Consider the following 19,124-nt stretch of genomic DNA (forward strand, 5'->3'; position numbering starts at 1 on the left):
GGGGAAAACCACTGAAGCACATAAATAAGCAATCTATATGAACGCACGCAGAAAATAACACGGGATAAGAACCATCCGACACGGGTTGGGACCTCTGCAGTGGGTGGATACGAGAGGAGCAGATGGGACCCACCTTGACTTAGCAAGGCTTCAACGCTACCTACCAGGAGATGCTCCCCGGTGTCTGTGGGCTGTGCCAAGACCTCTGCAGGGCCAGGCTTCCTCACGCAGACACGGGGTGCGCTTGCTCAGTCTGCTGAGTTTAACTCTGATGAAGGGGAGGTCACAAACTCTCTGGAGAGCAAGGCTTGAACTCAAAATGCTGTTGAGGAATTGAAGAAAGAGCTGAACTATTGCAAGAGGCAATTCATCAAGGATTACGGAACAGCACCGAACTTGAGAATAATCAAGTGAGCAAAATAACCCCCAAGGATTAGGAAATTCTTCAGAGGAGGATCTGATGGTGGAAGTGAAACCCAAGCTCAAGGTGAGTGGGCAGCACCAGGCTGCGGTGGGGTGTCTGATGTCCCCTCCAAAGCCTGTGGGCCTGTCCCTGTGGTGACATGGGCAAAACCAGGGGAAGCCTGGAAGGCGGTGACAAAAACGTTCACAACTCCAGAAAACACCACCTTTGATGGAAGCTTAAAATGAATGGATCTGTTCAGTCTAGAGGAGAGAGGACCGAGGAGACGTGATAGAGGTCCAAAAAAATGTGAAAGATATCGGGAAAGGGCTGGTGCCGGAGCGGGACAGGGTGGGATGAGGACCTGGGGGGGACGACCTGCCCCAGGCGTCACTTTAGGAGCATCCCTGCATGGGAACAGGCGGCACCAGCAGAGCTGCCCCAGGGACCCCCGAAAAGCAAGAGCTTAGGGAAAAGCAAAAGGGCACGTCCGCAGCCTGCCCCGCACCCTGGCAGCCCCCTGCTCCGAGGTCTGGGATGCAAAAAACCCCAGCCGATGGAACACCGGGAAGCAGCGCCCGTGGGCAGCCCGCTGTTCAGGATGGCTTTACACGGGCACCACCAGCCCAGGCAGCGCCGAGCTATCACTTTTCAGCTGGAAATAGCACCGGCACGAGCCCTCAGCTGGGGAGCAGAGCGCTTGCAAGTCCAGACTGCGGTTAGCTATCAAAGACAACTAAAAAAAGATATTCTACACATAGGGGTTTTTTTTCTCCCTCTCTTTTTTTGGTGTCGCTTCCCCCCCCCCTCCCCCCCCCAAGGATTAAATCAACTCTACAGCCCCCTTTACAACTTCCCTTTTGATGTGTTCAGACTCATTAAAGTTTCATTTCTTTCTCTGTTTTCCCCGGGGGAGGAGGGGGAGCATACACAAAGTTTACTTCAGAAGCGAGGTCGGCAGCTGCAGCACAAGCGCGCCATGCGGGGCGCCTGCCGTTGCTGTGGGACAAGCGGAGCCTCCGCTGGGCTTCGCACCCTGCCCAAATCCCTCGGCAAAACGCATCTTCCCGCAGCCGCCCCGCTCCCACGCGCAGCCCCAGCATCACGCCGGCACGATGCTTTCGCGAGTGCTTTCGCAGGATGCACGCCCAGGGTCGCATGCCACACAGTGAGCAGCGCGAGAGCTGCAAAGCTCCTGCAAACCCTGAGAGCTTTGGGGTCTGACCCTGCGAGTTTTCGGGTCCGACCCTGTTTGTTTCGGGGTCCTTTCCTGACCCGCCTTGTTCCCCCCACCGGCAGCACCAGCCTTTCCCCCGCAGCTTCGGCCGTCGCCCTGGGATAATCCCCCGCGCACAGCGAACGGGTAGCAGCTCCCCCACGTTTCTTTTCTGCCTGAGCAGCTGTTTAAATGTCTATTTTAAAACTCAGTTCCCTATTTTAAAATAGCTAATGAGACGCTGATCTAGGCCGATAGACGTCGTCTCTACAAGGTCCGGGAGATCCTTGTCTATTTGCTGGGCTCCTTTTCCCAAGCCCCAAATCTCGGCATGCCCGTCACGTTTCCAATACTCACAAACAGCTTACATGGTAGAGGGAAGTTTTTAATTTAAGGGCCAACTCCTGCACCCCTGCCGTGAAATACCAGCGGTACAGCCACGTGTTTCTCGATGGAGACACATCAACCAGCCAGGCAGAGGCTGACGTTCTGAGTGGTTTTCTGTTGGTATTTTTTTATCCTCCCTTTGATTTTATCAGCTCTTCTTAAAATTCCCCGACCAAGAGGAGCTGGCCCGCCTGGCACGGCTCCTCGCTACCGCCCAAGAAAAGCTGGGCTTGTACGAAAGGGACTTTCAGAAAGCAACTGCCCATGGCAGGGTACGGTGGGAGGTCCCCGTGCACTCCCGTGCATCCCCTTTATATGCCCTCCAAGATGGTGTGCACCCCACCAAGGAGGAGGGGACCCCGCTCGCTTACCTGACCACAGGCTCGGGAATGGCCTCAGCGCTCGCCGGCACCTGGACACCCTTCTCCCACTCCTGCCTCCAGGGATCGGCCAGGACGTAGTACTCGTCAGGGCTCAGCTGGAAGGAGTCAGGGATCTTCATGGCCGTTATCAGATCCGTACGGAAAACCTGTATCGGGAAAAAAAAAAACAACCATCCAACAGGCAGGGTGAAGGGGTCTGGCACAGGCTGGGTGCACGCGCGCCTGGGGAGGGTATCCTGGGGAAATGGTCCCCAAGGGACAGCGTGGTGTGTGCCTGTGTCCCCAACGGCCTGGCTTCAAGGTCTACTTTATGTCACCTCCGGGGTGAGGTTTGGGCAGGATTCAGGGAGAAGAAGGGGCGCAGGCAGGGGCTGCCCATGCTTGGCCAGGCAGCACCGAGAGCCTGAGCCCCTGCAGCTGCAACCCTCCCGAGGTCCCCCAGCCCAGGCAGACGTGAAATCCAGCCGCAGGGCGCAACCTCGGCCAAGACACGGACTGAAAATTAGTACTAAACTAAAGAAATGACAGGTTGCTTTCTCTTAGGGGATCAACATTTTAACACAGCCACACGAGTATCTACTCCAAACGCCAAGGGATGTACAGCAACTGGGCTTCTCCACATTCAGACTTGCTGGGGGAAATGACGCTTGCTTTGTTTTTGGCATGAATGAAGCCGCGGGAAACACAGCCACCTCACTGCCCCCAGCACCTTCATGTCCCCATTGCATCACCTCACTGTCCCGAGCGGGGACAGGCGAAAGCAGAAGGTATCCCATCGGGGCTCGATTGCTCCAGTGGTGACTGCACACTGAGGAGCAAAAGGCAAAATAAAGGCAGGCTGGGTTACGCTAGAGCTGGAAAATATCCGACTAAAAGGTGATCTAGGTGCCTGCTTACACATCCACAGCCAAACACATGGAGGTTTTTCCTGACCCAATAAACCTCCTGGGAGAACAACACTGGACCCCTCCTCTGTGAAAATCCTCCAGCCCCTCAGACAGTGAATGGGCTCGTTCTCCATCTCACTTCTGGCCCCGCAGCGTTTTCCCCCAATATACCACGATGGAAAAAGTATTCCAAAAAAATCCCTCATGGTAAATAAGGTTTTCCTTCCAGAGCGTTGCTTGATAGCAATGACTCGAGCAATCCTGCCTCTTGCAGCATAAAAATAAAACTGTAAATGAAAATGGATGATTTCTCCTCTCTACCATCTGCTATTAGCTGACATAATAACCGACGGTGCCAGCAATCATGCCTGGACACAATCTCGCTCCATCCACCCCATCCCTGCTACTTCTGCATTACCTTCTGCGGGGCCGGGACAGATCAGGTGTTTTCTTCAGACGCCGTTTAATCTGTTCGCAGCGCCTACTCTCCAAATGAGCACTGCTTTGTCAGAACCACAATAAATGATACAACATGGTTTTACACTTTTGATACAAAGATAACGCGCTTTGGAGAGTATTTGGGAAACCAAATCGGCTGAGATGCAGGAAACTAGACATTAACTAAGACCACTGAGACCAGTATTTAGGTCAGTTTGTTTAATCCTCAAGAGTCTCAGCTGCTAACCCAATTAGAGTTAAATACAATACATAAACAACCTTGTCTATGCTGGGACCCCTTTGAATTTTACTGGTACCTTCCTCCTGATGCATCTGCTTGGAGACATTTTTGACTACGTCTATATAAACCTGATTTGAGTTGGCCAGACGCAGTCTCAGCACATCCTTCAATAAACATAATTAACAGCCTACATATTACAGACAGAATTAGGCTCAGTTTGAGATAGATCAGGTTCCTTTAAGTCTCTAAGTGCTACAAATGCACGGTTACAGACGCCACAGTAACCTTTTAATAAGCTGCCAGTGTGGGAAATTTAAAAAAAAAAAAAAATTAAGATAGAAGTTAATTAAACAAGAGAAGGGATATGGGAGATGTCATAGTCCTTCCAGTGCTATGTGTCTGCGTACCAAAACAAGCCAAGTAACCCTACTGTAGCTCGTTTTCTAAAACACAGTGTACAAATACGCCCCGTTCTTGACACCCCTGCATTGCCAGGGTCACAACTCGGGCAAACGCTGTCTCCGTTACCCAGTTTCAATGCCCATCTCCGATGAGAACAACGCAAACCCGAGGGAGCCTCCCCGCATCGGACCGCTCTGCTTTGGTGGACAAGATGCTCCCTCCCGCGTGGACCACGCGTGGTCGAGGGCAGCATCGGCGGCCGGTGCCACCTCCCTGCTCCGGCCACCAGCACCGGGGCAGGAGCGTCGCAGCACATCTACGCCGCTCCATTTACAAAACTGTTATAGAAAACACTATTTTGGAGACACTCGCTCTCGGGATTCGTGGGCAAAGCCAGGTAGGAATGGTTTCCAAAGGTGCTGGGCACCCAACAGGTTTTCAAAACTCCCCGGACTGGACCCTGCTGACGTCTAAGTGCCCTCCACCTCCCTCGCCGCCAACTCGGTTGCCTCCTGAGGACACCCCCTTCAATGCGGCAGGGTGCAGGAGCATGGCATCACCCTTTCACGGCACGCAAATCTACACAATTCCTCCATGAACCTACCCAGCGTGGTGCTGGCAGCGGAGGCAGGGCCCTGCAGGCAGCACAGGGCAGCAGGCAGCAGGCATGCTCGTGCTCCCACTGCAGGGCACACGACCTGGCAGCCAGAGCAAAAGCAGCGCTGGGGGATGTGGGACTGCCCTTTCCAGGGCAACTGGCCCCCAGAAAAGTCCAGCTGTGTTGTTAACCCGCCCTGAGAGGTCTCCCCCCTCCCCGGGGCACTGGCACCCACTGCAGCAGCACCCTTTCCAGAGCCTCACCCCAAACAAGGATCCCCACTTTCTTTTGCAAAGGCAGCACCAGGCGACAGCCTGAGAGGTGACGGGTCCCATCGCTTCGAGGCAACACCAGGGGTGGGCAGCCACGGCGGATTTATGTCCACGCCTGGCCCACCACCTTCCTCCTGCCGATGAAGAGGGAGATGGAGGAGCCTGCACCGACATGCCCCGCCGCGTGCAACCAGCCTGGGGAGCAGCTGGCAGAGCGGTTGGGGCATGCCCCGCGTCGTGCAACCAGCCTGGGGAGCAGCTGGCAGCGCGGTCGGGGAGCCCTGGTCCCCCCCCAAGGGCTGCCGTCCACGGGCAGGAAATAAAACGGCTCCATCCGATCCTCATGTCAGAAACTAAACACATTTCACTTTGCATATAGCTATTATAGATAATTTCTTTAGTGCTCTCGGCTGTTTGCTGGGGTCGTGGCTTCGGCGGTCCAGGCGCCCCAGCAGCATCTCACAGGCAGCTGGCCGTGCATCCCACGCGGCTCACCACTGCTCTGAACCAGCAGGACCAGCTTCACCAGCGCTTCGCAACATCCTCAGCAGATGCAAAACCCTCCGGCAAACCACCGCATCTACCTCACAGCCTCCATGTTGGAAAACACAGCGACGGGATCAGCCCTTGGTATAATTTCTCCCCTCTGCACGGTGTGGATCCCAGGCTCGTGTTTTTCTGCATTAAGTCTTCCCCAAATTCATCCCTTCTGGCTTTTCAGCTCACATCAGCGTAGAAGCTTAGTTTTAATTTTAAGCCAAATAAGCACGATTGTATCTATTTCCCTGAAGATGATAAGGCACATCACAGGCTGGATTTGCAATCTCACTACTTCATTTATTTAGTCCTTCTTGGAAAACAGATAAGCTCACCCATCCAACGGCAGCACACACGCCCGCACTTTATCACAGCGATGCCTCTGTGTTTTCATGAAGAACTGGAAATGCTCAAATTATTAACTATCAAAGCAGAACACTTTAGAAATGATAGAACGGCACAGAAATTGTAAAGGAAAGCATATCAGTTGTCTGGAAATCTCCCAACAGCTAATACACTCAAATTGTAATCTAAATGTCTTTTTGTTTTGAATTGTCTGGGATTAGGGTTGGGAAAAGACTCAATTATTCTACTCAAACTCCTCTGAATTATTTATGAAAACCAAATAAAGCATAAATTGGGCACTGACGAACCGAGGACCTGGTGGTGAAGAGAAAGTTGGGTACCAGAAAACAAGCAATTTTCCCTCAATAGGAGTGTTTACTGTTTCTCCCTGTCCGCAGGAGCTGACAGATTGTCTCCGAGGCCAGGCTGCCCGGCTCCCTGCTCCCCCCGCAGCCCTGGCCAGGCTCCGTCCGCCCTTTCCAACTCAGCAGCAAGATCCAGTTTATTGCCTATTGATCTGCTGGCGATGGGGAAGGCCAAACCAAGACGTGCACTTTATTACCTCTGCTCGCTCGGGAACCTCAGGCAGGTTTCAGCGATGCTCGGAGATGCATCGCACCGATGCCCAGGGGCCAGCCTCGCCCACGTGTCAGCTTTGAAGACGGGGAAAAAGAACATGAAATTGCAAAATCCCAAGACATTTTTGCCTTTGTACTTCCAAGCGAGAGGGAACAGGAGTCGGGGTCGGCATGTTCGTGCAGCCTCAGAGCCCAGGCAGGAGAAGGGCGCACGGAGAAAACCTCCCTCTCGGTCCCCACTGATCCCACAGCCGCATGGGTGAGCAACGAGGAGTGTTTCACAGCAGGGCACGGCAAGGAAAAGGAAAAACTACAGGAGGTGTCCAACATTCCCCTGGGAGCTGCAGCAGGGAGGGAATCCCCCGACAGGAGCTGCACCTCTCGCTCCCCCTTGCCAGCCCCGGCACCTGCGGCAGGACCATGACTGCACCCCACCACGGGTCCCACTGCACCCACCACCGCCTTCCCACGCTGCCCAGAGCAACGGATTGTAGCATGCAAAATACAGGTGTCTGTGGATATTACAGAGATGAATAAAGAGTAAGAATTGATAAAAATACTCCTGAAGATACCACTCCTCAGCACAAGTGTACCCAACGAGGCAGCAGCAGCAAACCATCAAGTACTGTATGAAAGCGGCAATCAATGTAGTAGCTTCCTTCACCTCCTCTGCCACTGCCATTCCCAAAGCAGCCCATCGGCCTCACGTCTCGGCTTCCCAGCTGGCTTTCCCTGCTCACATCCATGTTGCTCATACACGAGGTGGCAGGTTAATTCCCAGTGTGATCACACCGACCTCATGTCATGGACCAGGCTCTACCAGAGCACCTCAAGGAGGACACCGACCTCCCCCAAGCAGCTCAGGCCACCACCACAGAGGTCCTGCTGCTCCAGCTGTCCCACCAGCCATGTGGAGAAGCTGTATGATCACACACACAGTCCCGTCCAGATCTTTTTGTGTAGGAAACAACTTCTAGGCAATTATTGCTCCCTGGACTGAAAAACTACTGGGCAGTCACAGGCTCGAGCTCACCCCTCCTGTCCCAGCACCACCACTGCCAGCCACAGCCTGGTCCTGCGGATCCAACTGCTCTGGGTTGGCTCCATTTCCACGGTCTGCAAGCCTTGAAGTTGCCGTTAGCACTCACATCTCACTGGCCAGGCAAGCCTGTGTTACTGATCTCTACTATTTCCCCATCCTTTCAGCCCACCAGTTTGCAGTGTTGGACCGAGTGCCTCCCCAGGACAGCCAGTCCCGGCGGTCCAGGAACGTGAAAAGTCACTGGGACACCAAAGCCAACGCATTCCCCAACGATACACCAGTATTTTGTTATTTCTGCAATTTGCTGTTGTGAAGCAAAAGCTGTATCGATTTTATCTCTCAAAAAAAAAAAAAAAACCAAACCAAAACCCCATGCTAATTAAATATAACACATCTTCCAATTTTCACTTCCTAACGTTTCACTCCGCTCCAGCCTGGCGCGGGAAGGATGCTCCTGTGGTTATGGCAGAGACCTGCAAGGCAGGGCTTGGACTCAGTTCCTCCTTCAGCCACACGCGCCCTGTGCATCGGCCGTTCCACCTTGCAGAGGATCTGCTGCTTCACCCGCCAGACGCAGCCATGCTGCGGTTCCCCGCACCCCTGAGACAGCTGCTGGGCATCTCCAGGAGCTCTCGCATGGACCAGCATCAATTTGTCCAATGCTTGGACGACCGGAGAGAGCAACACCTACCCCTGGGAGGAGATGCCATGGCACGCGGTGCCTCGCTGCGATGGGCACGCCACGATGCATCAGGAACCCTTAGCAAAGGACTCCCAGGCTGTGCCGCTTTGCAGCAGCATTCCTCCTCCTCCTCCATCTCTCCTCTGCGGCCGTCCAGCCCCTCCCCGAGCCTCTCCACCACCTTTCTCTGCAATCCTCGTATCAATTTCCAGGTTCTCTGACTCACTCACAAACCCCTCTAATAAAGTGGCCCGGCAATCTCACCACCATTCAGCTCCCACTTTACGTGCTCTGTCAAGGACTCGGCTTTTCAAGGAACTGCACCGTAGGTCTGAGCCTGCCAATTATCCCCTTAGCCCCAAATACCGACCTGAAAACACCGACTTCAGATCCCACAGTAACGACTTTCCGCTCGTATGAAACCAGCTCCTGGGCGAGAGCCAAAAAGCTCTATCTGTTTTGGGCTTTAAATCGAAACGAAAAGGAACACTCGTCTAGCGCTGGTTTTAATTAGCTTTTAAAACAGCAGCCAGCCCAGGGACTGCCGTGCAGGATCCGGCGCGGATGATCACACCCGGCAAGGCGGCACGGCCTCGGCATCACCCCACACAGGTACACAACCGGGGCTGCCGGCTCCAGACGCCTGCTGCAAACCAGCCCGGGTGAAAACCGGCTCCGAAGGGACCAGGCGGCTCAGCCAAACACAGACGCGCTCCAGCAGGCCAGGTCCCCGCGCACGAGGCTTTCTGAGCCAGCAGGAATTGTGTTACGCATTTTCCCCTGCATCTGCACCCAGCTGACCTTGGGGCTTTTAGACCTTGCTCTTGGGGCAGAGGGAGGACCTTGCTCCCAGTCCCGGAATGGGATGCAATTTTGTTTCTATGCAAAAACATCCCTATCCCTGAAAAGTTTCAGCAAAAAAAAAAAACCCCTTCCAAGGCACTCCACACTGCAGAGCACTGGTACGAAATGTAACAGAAATTAAACCCATCGTTCAAAATCAAGCGCATGCTGGAAAGCGCAGCGTGTCGCTAGGGAGAGGGTGGACAGGAGAGGTGGGAAGGCACTGGCCACAGCCTGCATCCGAAGTCTCACATTTTAATCTGCTCCCTCCTATAACCCAGCAAACCTGCAATCCTCCCCCGACGCCTCTGCATCCGCCGCAGCGATGCGGGATCTCGCACGGATGACCTCTCCGTAGCGAGCGCAGGCAGCGTGGCGCTCTGAGCGTCGCTCTGAAGGACGAGCAGCAGCAGGTCACCGCATGAGGGACGCGGGAGTGCTTTTTGACGCCGACATAACAGGTTTTCTTTAGGTTTTGGTTCAACACTCTTTTTTTCCCCCGACTGCCGTCCTGGCAGCTGTGTCCCGTGTACAGCCCCCGGCCGTAACCCCCTTCCTCCATCCACACTGGGACCAGGGGAGTCTCCGGCTGCCTCGTTTGCAGGGCTCCCTTCTCGTTTCCAGCCAGCGCTATTAGCCCTTCACCCTCTCAGGCATAAAATTGTTTGTTGTAGCTCATGAGTCACAAGGATTTCGAGAGAAAGAAAACAACGGGAACAATGGGAGCCCTGGGAATAGTTTTTGGTTGTACAAACTGTCTTCGTATCAGCTTGGGCCAGCACCTCCGCGGGTGCAGCCCTCGGCTGCCCAGCCCCGCTCCCCCCCCACCCCCCCGCCCTGCTGTTAGATCACATTTTTCCAGCCCTTTCCACAACGAGATGAGCGGCGATATTCGGTAGCAAAGCTCTGAAATGCAGCAATGCCTGGTGTGTGTTTGTAAGCAGCAATATTATCTGCCTGTGGGGGAAAAAATACTTACTCTCATGTTCATTTGGGAACCAGCCTGCTATCTCTTCATCTAGACTTGTTTCCTCTCGAAATGCTGAATGTTAAAGATTCAATGAACAACAGAATTTAAAATAGGAACAAGAAGCATTTTTGTCTGGCTCTTCTCAGTATTCAGAAGACAATGGTATTAATCTGTTATCCCCACGCTGGCTTGGGAAAAGTGACAAAGCCACTGCAGTCAAACCTTTCAACAGAGACGGATTTTCTCCTCATCCAGCCCAGTAAAAGCATGTCCAGTCTTGCTTGGCCATACTCATAAAAGCCCTTCTTCAAGCATGGAGAGCCCAGGAACTAAATTCACATTGCACTGGGCCATTATGTATCTATCGCAGGGAAAAAAACAAGATCTAATGCACTAAGAATCGCTTTTTAGAAGGGAAGCCACGAGGATGATGTTTGTTAAAAGGGTTAAATCCTTGTAATGAGTTCTAAAAAGACATCTTTCAAAACACGGAAGTAATATCTAAACAAGGCAAGCAGAAAATAACGTAAATTGTATAAATTTGTGGTTTCCCCTTCATCTTGAACCCTGCCTGCAGCTGCGGTCCCCTCGCCTCCAGAAAGTCCAGACCGAAGAAGGGCAAGGAGGATGTCCAGTGAGATGAGCAGCGCCCGCAGCGGAGAGCTGAGACTGCGCAGGGCTCTTCAGCTTAGAAGAGGGATGGCTGGAGGGGTGTCAGGCAGGTGGTTTGCACAAAAAAGGAGGGGTTTTTTTCCCCCCCCACAATATATTCTAGCAGTGCAACTCATTGCAGGGTAGTGTTTTGGATCCCAAATAGTTCAGGAGCTAATGACTAACGCAGCAGCTAAGGCAGTGACTCAGAGGCAGCATCCGAGGGAGTCCCCAGGCCGCTGATGGCTGGGAGCTGGCAGATAGAACCGGCGACTATCATTACACACTTGCCTTGTTCTTGTATTTTCTCCTTAGACACTGACAACTGTTCCCTGCCAGAAACGGGAGAGAGGGCTTGATGACTGCAGTCTAACCAGTGAGGCTTGAGCTCATATCCCCAGCAGCCCTATAGCCGGGGGCAGGATTGCACTAATGCACCACTAAAAGCAGCAGAAATCCATACTTCAGGCACATCTTATTCCCACGTTAATCTTGGATGCACATTCAGCATCCAAGACAGGGAGGACCTGGGCGAGCATCCCCCCTCCCTTCAGCTCCTGGGGCAGGGAGCCTGACCAGCATCTCCTCACAGGGCTCCTCGGCCGGCGGCGCCCGGGGACGGGTACCGGCCACCACGCTCCGTTTGAGGCCAGGTTCAGAGACAAACGAGCTCTGATGAGATTAATTGAAATGACCAGATCGGTGGGCTGCTATCACTGCAGATGCAAGAAGCTGCTGGCAGCTGCCCACATCCAGCCTCTGCCTACAGGCAAAGGTGGGGCAGGAAAGCCATGCCTACGCCCGGGGCACCATCGGCATCGCACCGGGGCTCTGCCCCGAGGTCTCTGTTGCCCACGCGTGAGGCAGGGGAGGACGACTGTCACCTCTGCAAGGGAGGCAGCCGAACCGGAGGCCTGGTGCCCGGGACACGTCCGGAAAGCGCCCGGGCAGAGCCCTGTGACAGGCACAGATAAATATAATCACCCTCCCTGGCAATGGCCCCCGTCGCGGATGTTTACAAACAGGTCAGTACTTTTCCATGTTAAGAAGCTTGTTTTTCCAGATGCCTTGTATCGGGTGGTTTTTAATGTGTACAGTTAATCCCTTCTCACAGAGTCTTTCATAATAAACATCACCCCCTGACCTGGGTAATAACTATGTAACACTAATGCTTTTGATATTTTTATCTCCCGCTTGGGTTGTCAGGGGGAATGCAGACGGCAGCTCCCAGAGAAACAGGGACACGACTTTTGAGAGGGGCAGGAGAGCTCAGCGGTTCCCGACGGACACGAACCCCCCGCTCCCCCAGCATCGCCGCCCCTGGGGAGGTGCCCGGACCCCCTGCACCTGGACAGCAGCTCAGCTCTTGATAAAGCTACAAGCCATGTGTAAACCTGGAGTTTGAGTTACTGTTTGAAAAGGCTTGTCCAGCCTCAAAATGTCTGGGGCAGAGTGCTGGGGGGGGTTGAACATCTGATAATACATTCATCGTGCTCTCCCCGTTACCCTCCTGTGGTTTCCATCCTCAGTGGGATACCGAAGAAAAAGGTACTTCACTATTTCATGTGAAGTAGCCTGACAGTGGTGTGGTTTATGTTTTACACTTCTCAGTACTTGCTCCAGCGGGACACGATGCCCATCCCAGTCTGCGCCTGGAATCCTCCGGGGCTCCTGCGAGAAATCCCACAGGACGTGCCAAACCCTGCAGGGTTTCACAGATGACGGGCAGCAGATCCCACACACGGACCAGACGGGTTCACGGGTGCTCACAGTAAGAGCAGAAGTTGGGTCACTCGTGGAAAAGTTTGGAAGATGCTGTCGTAGAGGAAACCTATAAACCAGCACTCACTGGAGTGACCTCCAAACCATTACCATGCGCCGCTACAGGTCTTGGACCTGCCGCACGGGGCAATCCTATGGCCAACCCATGGACACGCTCTCCTGACCCCTGGGTTTCACCTGGAGCTGAATTCAAGCAGACCCGGACGCCAGCAGCCGCGGGGGAGATGCAGGATAAGGGGATAAAGCTGAGATCTGGACCGCTCCCATCTGCTCAGGTTCCCACCACGCTTTTGTAAAAGATGGTTTGTCAGCTTGAGCATCCTGGCCAAACTCCAACTTGAGTAATTACACATCGCCTCCCCAAATTCCCCCGGAGTTTCAGTTCAGATATGCCACCAGGGTTCACTTTCTGTCCCAACCGTTGCTAAGCTGGGCACTGTTAAGCTTTTGCTCCACTTTATTTGTTCCAGAGCTACATTTCACTGAGAACCGTCCTCTGGGCAAAAGGGAGCATGAAGCAGAGGGATGAGCCTGGCCTCCACAGGCCCCACATCTGACGTCTCCCCGGGTGCTGTGGACTAAGATCTAGTTTTCACTCCAGCTGTTGCAGAGCAGCAAAACTTGGATCCAGGTCTGACCATCCTTCATAAAATGCAGAAGCATTTTCACTTGGAGTCTGGGACTTATATCCAGCAACCTCATTAGCAGCCAAGTACGCTCCTAGCTGGCTGATAAAGCTAATTCATATTAAAGCCAAAAAGCATGTCTGTACCAGTGATGCAGAAAGACATCTCCCGATGCAGGCTCTTTCGGAGGAGGATTTTACTGGGCAGCAGCAGGGTGGCACGGGTGGCACTGTCGGTGACACGAGTCACAGCCTCGCGCATCTAACCAGGTCTAACGCCGGGCATCTCCGCGGGACTCCTGAAGGCACCTACATGGCTAATCTGATGCCTTTACGGACACATCAGGCACGGGGATGGGCAGTTATTTCAGAGAGGGGTAACAGTGTCCCAGGAGGAGGAGATGCCCCAAATGCTTCACTTTTTCAGCCGGGGATTCAGCTCACAGAATACACCCCCTCACTCATTTCGAGACACGTCTATAACCAAAAAATTACAATGCCAGCCCCAATGCACAACTTTCCGACAGCCTTGTCAACAGCCAGTGACATCTGCACCCCTGGTTCTTTGCTCTCTGGAGTGTTTCTAATTACCTCAGCTGGTAATAACAGCTTTTCAGCCCCTCTCTTTAGCCAAGGCACAAACAACTCAGACTTTTTAAGTCTCTGTCCACCACCAACACGTTAGATATATCAATGTAAATCTGTCAGAGTGGTAAGAACTAAGTGCAGCTGTAATTCAGGCAGTGACCACAGGAAAACCTCAAAATCTCTACTCAGCTTGATGCAAAGGGAAGATGTTAGAGAGGTTTGTGCTTACCAGGCCACAGCCTCAGGAGTGGCGTAACGCGGGGGCTTGGGAAGTTTACAGCCTGTGAGCAGGCATTAGCCATGCCAGCTTCACCTGCTTCTAAACTTAGCTCTGTTTGACTCCGGACCCCGGTCCAGAGGAAAGGGAATGTGAGAACAATGTCCCTCTGGCTTTGCTCACGCTGCTCTTGAAACAAAGATGACCACCGCTAAACACTCCAGTTGCTACAACAGCAGCTCATGCCTAGTATAGTTTCCATGTCTAGTGGAAATGTTATCCGAGGCACACGAGGGAAAACAGGGCACAGCATCGTCCCTTCCAGCACAGTCCACGGGAAACACAGCTCCTCCCAACCCGGTCCCAGACCCTGCACCGCAGAGCTGGCAGGGGCAACCTGGGCAATGCCCCCCAGGGTGGGCAGCGCTGCCTGTACCAGCCAGGAGTGAGGGAAAACCCTGCAGCAAGGTCAGACACCAGTGGCCTCGGCTTAATGCCCTTGAGCCCCGTGACAGGAGGAACCAACACAACGTAATCTGCAACTCAGCTGTGCCGTCTCTCCTTTCACGGCTCTCTGTACCTCCCACTTATTCACGGGGAGGAGCCTCCATGCCACCGAGCCATCCTCTCTGGCATCAGTGCTGTGACCTGTGCCACTAACGAAAGGGCATCCAGGCGGGCACCCAAACTGGGAAACTTCAGCATGTAGCCACCCCGGTACTGTAGGACCTCCCAATCCCACCAAACTCAACCTCTCCCCACTTGCATCAACACGGATGGAGTGGGCACAAGGACCCCAACGGATTGGGCACGAGGACCCCCCACCCTTCATCAGAGATGCCCACCAGGTACCTCTCTCTGCTCCCTCCCAGCAGAGCCGAGCACGAGGCCGAGGCTGGCACCCACTGGCGGGAGCTGTGGCTCTGCAGCGCGGGCTCTGGCTTCTCGGAGGATGCCCTGTCCTGGCACCCGCCGTCCACAGCCAGCCACGGGCACGCCGGTTGCCACCACATCTGGGCAAGCACGGCCCCGGGAGAAAACTCTCTTTCGGCAAAAGCCTAAAAGCCCACGTACCTCAGAGGGCTTCTTCTCCTTCTGCCGTGACCAGGTGGATTTGGTATTCGGAATTTTGGAGCATCTGGAGGCGGACGTGGTGTGACCTGCAACGAGGCAACAGAGACAGGTTACCCGGAAAAGAGACGAAGTTTTTTCCGTATCTTTGTCACCAGCCCCACTGCCACTACTACAGCCTCAACCAACACTTTGGGTCAACGCTAAGAGGCAATAATACCTCGACATGGCATTATTTTTGTGCACATCCCAGCGTACTTCACCAAAACAGATTAACATCACTTTCCTGCTGCTATAGATGATGAAACAGAGGCCTCTGAAATTTAAAAACACTGTTTTCAAATGCAGACATCAGAAATGAGAAACCCAAAGTCATGAGTAAGAACGGCTTCTAAGGGGGAATGAGCCAGGGCTTATTCCTGGAATCAGGAATCTACTGGGATCAGGAATTAAGGAGATAAGACTAAAAATTTTCTAACAAGGATGCTTAAAGACAAGCATCCGAACTGCTCAAGGACTTCAGACCCCATGGTCAAAAATATTGACCAAATTGGGCGAAACTCCTCTGCCCATGCCAGGACTAATAATTTCCACGCCTGTGTGCAGTTCAGCATCTAGTGGGAACTATGCAACAGGACACACCGAGCAAAGGCACTTTACACTTTCCAGTAGTAAGAGAGCACTCGCTCTGGGATTTGGGATTACTCTACTCTGGGAGTATTATGAATGGCCTCTCATCATCCTGACTGGAGCATTATCATCACCACCGCTACCACCTCCACAAGGCAAGGGCAGCTAAAGCCCGAAACGTGCGGGGACCATTATGATATTAATCTTTATTTCCAACCCATATGTGTTACTATCACTTAAAAAAAAAAAAAAGCTGTATGTATTTGGTAATAATAAATAATAAATTAATTATTGGAATCTTTTTATCATGATGACAGTTGGGTCTTCTGTATAGCAGGACCCCCCCAGATTCCACTATATAAAAATGTTTTTGTAGGGGTGCAACAAATTAACTGTCAATAGGCCTATTTAACACCGATTTTATCCTTGGATGGCTGAATAGGAGGAAACAACACCGTGCACGTAAGCGACTGCCAAACACGATGGAGCCATGCACGCAAGGACTTCAGGAGGGGTTCTGGCCAGGAGCTGAGCTGGCACAAGGGACCAGGGTTGTCCCGGGTGCGGTAGCACCACGGTGGGAAATGTCCCGGCCTCCGTCGGCTCAGGCAATTGAGTCCCTCATGAGCCCAGATAACTCTCACATGCCTATTTTTGCTCGCAGGGGAAGAGGCGCTAGTTCACCTTGCACTCTTTACTCGATAAACCCACTTTCTTATACTTCATAAAATGAAGAGCAGACCTGATGGCATCAGTCGTTCCCAAAGGACAGCTGTTTTTCTGACTGCAGTGTCAGGCCAGATGTCATTAAAGCGGGCTCCACATAAATGCATTTTTTTTTTATCATTTCAGCACGTAACAGGACTGCGTAGGCAAAGCCCACGGCAGAAGTCCCTACACTGCAGCCGCCGGGAAACGCCGCTTTACTCGGCGAGCTGCTCAAAGCACTGCAGCAGCGGGTCCACAGTTTATACCGAGAGATCGAGTCACTAATTTCCACCTTGCCCCCTCTTCTCAAGTTACAATGTGGTGCTACAACTATGTAGACGTAGATAACATGCCACTACCATCCCTTCCTGGCAGAGGCATAAAAAAGGTCATCACTTTGTTTACAATTATCCTGCAGGAGAGCATTTGTCAACAGCTTAGATATCACCTGCAGCATAAATATCCAAGCCCAATAGAGATAAGGCCATGTTGTTTAATACCGTGATTAAAGATGCCTTACCCCCGAAAGGCAGAAGCCAGCTAGCGCGGCTCGGCTTGGTACGCCTTTGAGCATCTGGGGATTAGGAGACGGGAAGTTTGGAGCACAGCTTCCAAAACAAACCCCTTTCTGAGATCAAGATGTTTTATTTTACGAGAAGCGAGCGGTGTTGACAGAGCCTGAAACACTTTCCGTAGGCACGGTTCAGCCCCCAGACCCCCCCCAGGGCTCCAGCAAGACAGGGGTCCCCTCCAGCAGCCCAAACAGCAGGTTCCCGTCAGCTGTAGTGGTGCAAACTCTGGTCACGCTGACAATTTTTTTGGCTAAAGCTGTGGGAACGGCAGCCAAACCCAGCAAGATCAGCCTTTCCATAACCCCCTGTAATCTCCCCATCATCCTGTTAGGAAAAGGCCCAGAAGTTTAGTGTCTTTAGCGAAGCCCCTTTCGTTCTCGGATATCCAGCAGCCAGATCCTGTAAAGTGTGGAGAGCAAATTCCCAGCACGGCCCAGATGAAATTACTGTGACATTCGTAAGAAACCAAGAGCAACTAGTGAGGAAACTCCGGAGCCCAGACAAGGGATTAGACTAGTGCCTCGGGGGTACTAACACTAAGGCACTGCGGTATGTCTGCAGTGGGTGAAACCCTGGAATAAGTGAGAGAGGAAAGCGCTCTATTTATAGCCAAAATTCAGCACATTTGCACATGTTTATTGTTGAGCACATGCTTCTGTGCTTTCCTGAATGAGGATGAAGTGAGGTAGATGTTGAAAAGCAAGCGTGAGCTTGCAAGCTTTGCTGGCTCGAGCCTCATCCTTTTTCCCACATCACTCTTCAGCTTGCAAGAAGGGAACAAGAAGGCTCCAGTTTTACCCTGACTCCAGTAAAAACCTCCCTTTCTCCCAGTACAACTCCGTCAAGAGCTAACCAGTCTCGGGCTGCAGCTCACAGGAAAGGACAACTTGCCTACAAAGGGCGTTTGCCTCGCTAGCGGATTTGTGATCAGCAGCTCTCCCTCGCCCAGACTCCTCACACAAGGGAGACAGTCTCAACAGTTAAGAGGAGCCGCAACCGGGGCGTTTAAATTGGTATCAGCTTGTTGCTGCATTTCTGACAAACCCAGCCCTACGCACAATTCATTGTGCAGAGACTTCCCAGTAAATGCAGTTTCCTCCACTCTTTGCAAAGTAATTATTCAAGCGTTTTCCCTGCTGGAGGTGAATTGCTTAGTTATCTTGTTCAAAGCCTTGAATTAAAGGTCTTACTGTCAGTGGTGTCTGAGTTATCACTGCTGATGGAGTACTTGCGTCGTTTTTCTTCCATCTGTAACAAAAGAAATTGAACGTTACACTTAATGCCCAGGAAACTCACCTCAGCACCAAATCACTGTTATCTCTGAACATCTGCACACTGGTTATCCCAGCACCAGCCAGTACTTACCCCCAGGACAGACAACTACCCAGGGGCTTAAAAAAGGAAGAAAACAATCCTCATAGTGGTTTTTTTTTTAAACTTTAAGGGTGCCAGTGTCTCTCTACCAGCTTTCCCTGCTCCTAGGAGATATAGTGAGTACACTCGGATCGCTCGGCTTTGCATAGCAATTTGCCTGTGCAGGATTCACAACCAAACGTCCCTCCCGCCGCAAGAGCATCGCTACCGGAGGATGCCCCACCACGGACCACGGTGCTGCTGGACGGGACAAAAGACACCCGTGAACTACCCGTCTGGGCTGCAAATTTGAGAAGTACACAGCCAGAAGAATGGAAACTCTGCGCGCTCTCAGTATGTCTGCAGGGGGAAGTCCGAGCATCACGGAGCTGAAGAGGACCCCTGTGTACAATGAGACCGGGGTTTTACCCTCTGACTCATCTTCCCACTCAGGCGGCATCTACTTCTTTTAAGACTTCGGGTGTACCTGTCACACAGCCAGCGCACGCTAGCCAAGCCTGAAGCACGCTTCCCATCACCCAGAGCTGCTCTGCCTGCTCCGCCACAGCCGTGCAGCCCCCCGCCAGCGCCGCCGGCACCACCCGCGCCGCAGCTCCCGGGGCGGGGGGTGAGCAAGCGGCTTCTGCACAGCTGCTGTGACTTCCCCGTCCTCTCGGAGGCAAAACCACGGCAGGCGGGAACC

General features: G+C 52.9%; 1 protein-coding gene across 2 annotated transcripts in view; it reads right to left on the reverse strand.

Moving 5' to 3' along the window:
• Positions 1-19,124, reverse strand: part of JADE2 (jade family PHD finger 2) — an 81,757-nt gene that overhangs the window by 57,585 nt on the left and 5,048 nt on the right. For both annotated transcript variants that reach the window (XM_009322713.1, XM_009322714.1), the window contains exons 3-5: positions 18,259-18,316; positions 15,162-15,247; positions 2,378-2,535 (exon numbers count right to left, since the gene is read on the reverse strand). In XM_009322713.1, coding sequence (XP_009320988.1) covers positions 2,378-2,535; positions 15,162-15,247; positions 18,259-18,316 — 302 coding nt within the window. The remainder of the gene's footprint in view (positions 1-2,377; positions 2,536-15,161; positions 15,248-18,258; positions 18,317-19,124) is intronic.

This window comes from Pygoscelis adeliae, unplaced genomic scaffold (assembly GCF_000699105.1).
Source record: "Pygoscelis adeliae isolate BGI_AS28 unplaced genomic scaffold, ASM69910v1 Scaffold34, whole genome shotgun sequence".
Taxonomy (NCBI): Eukaryota; Metazoa; Chordata; class Aves; order Sphenisciformes; family Spheniscidae; genus Pygoscelis; species Pygoscelis adeliae.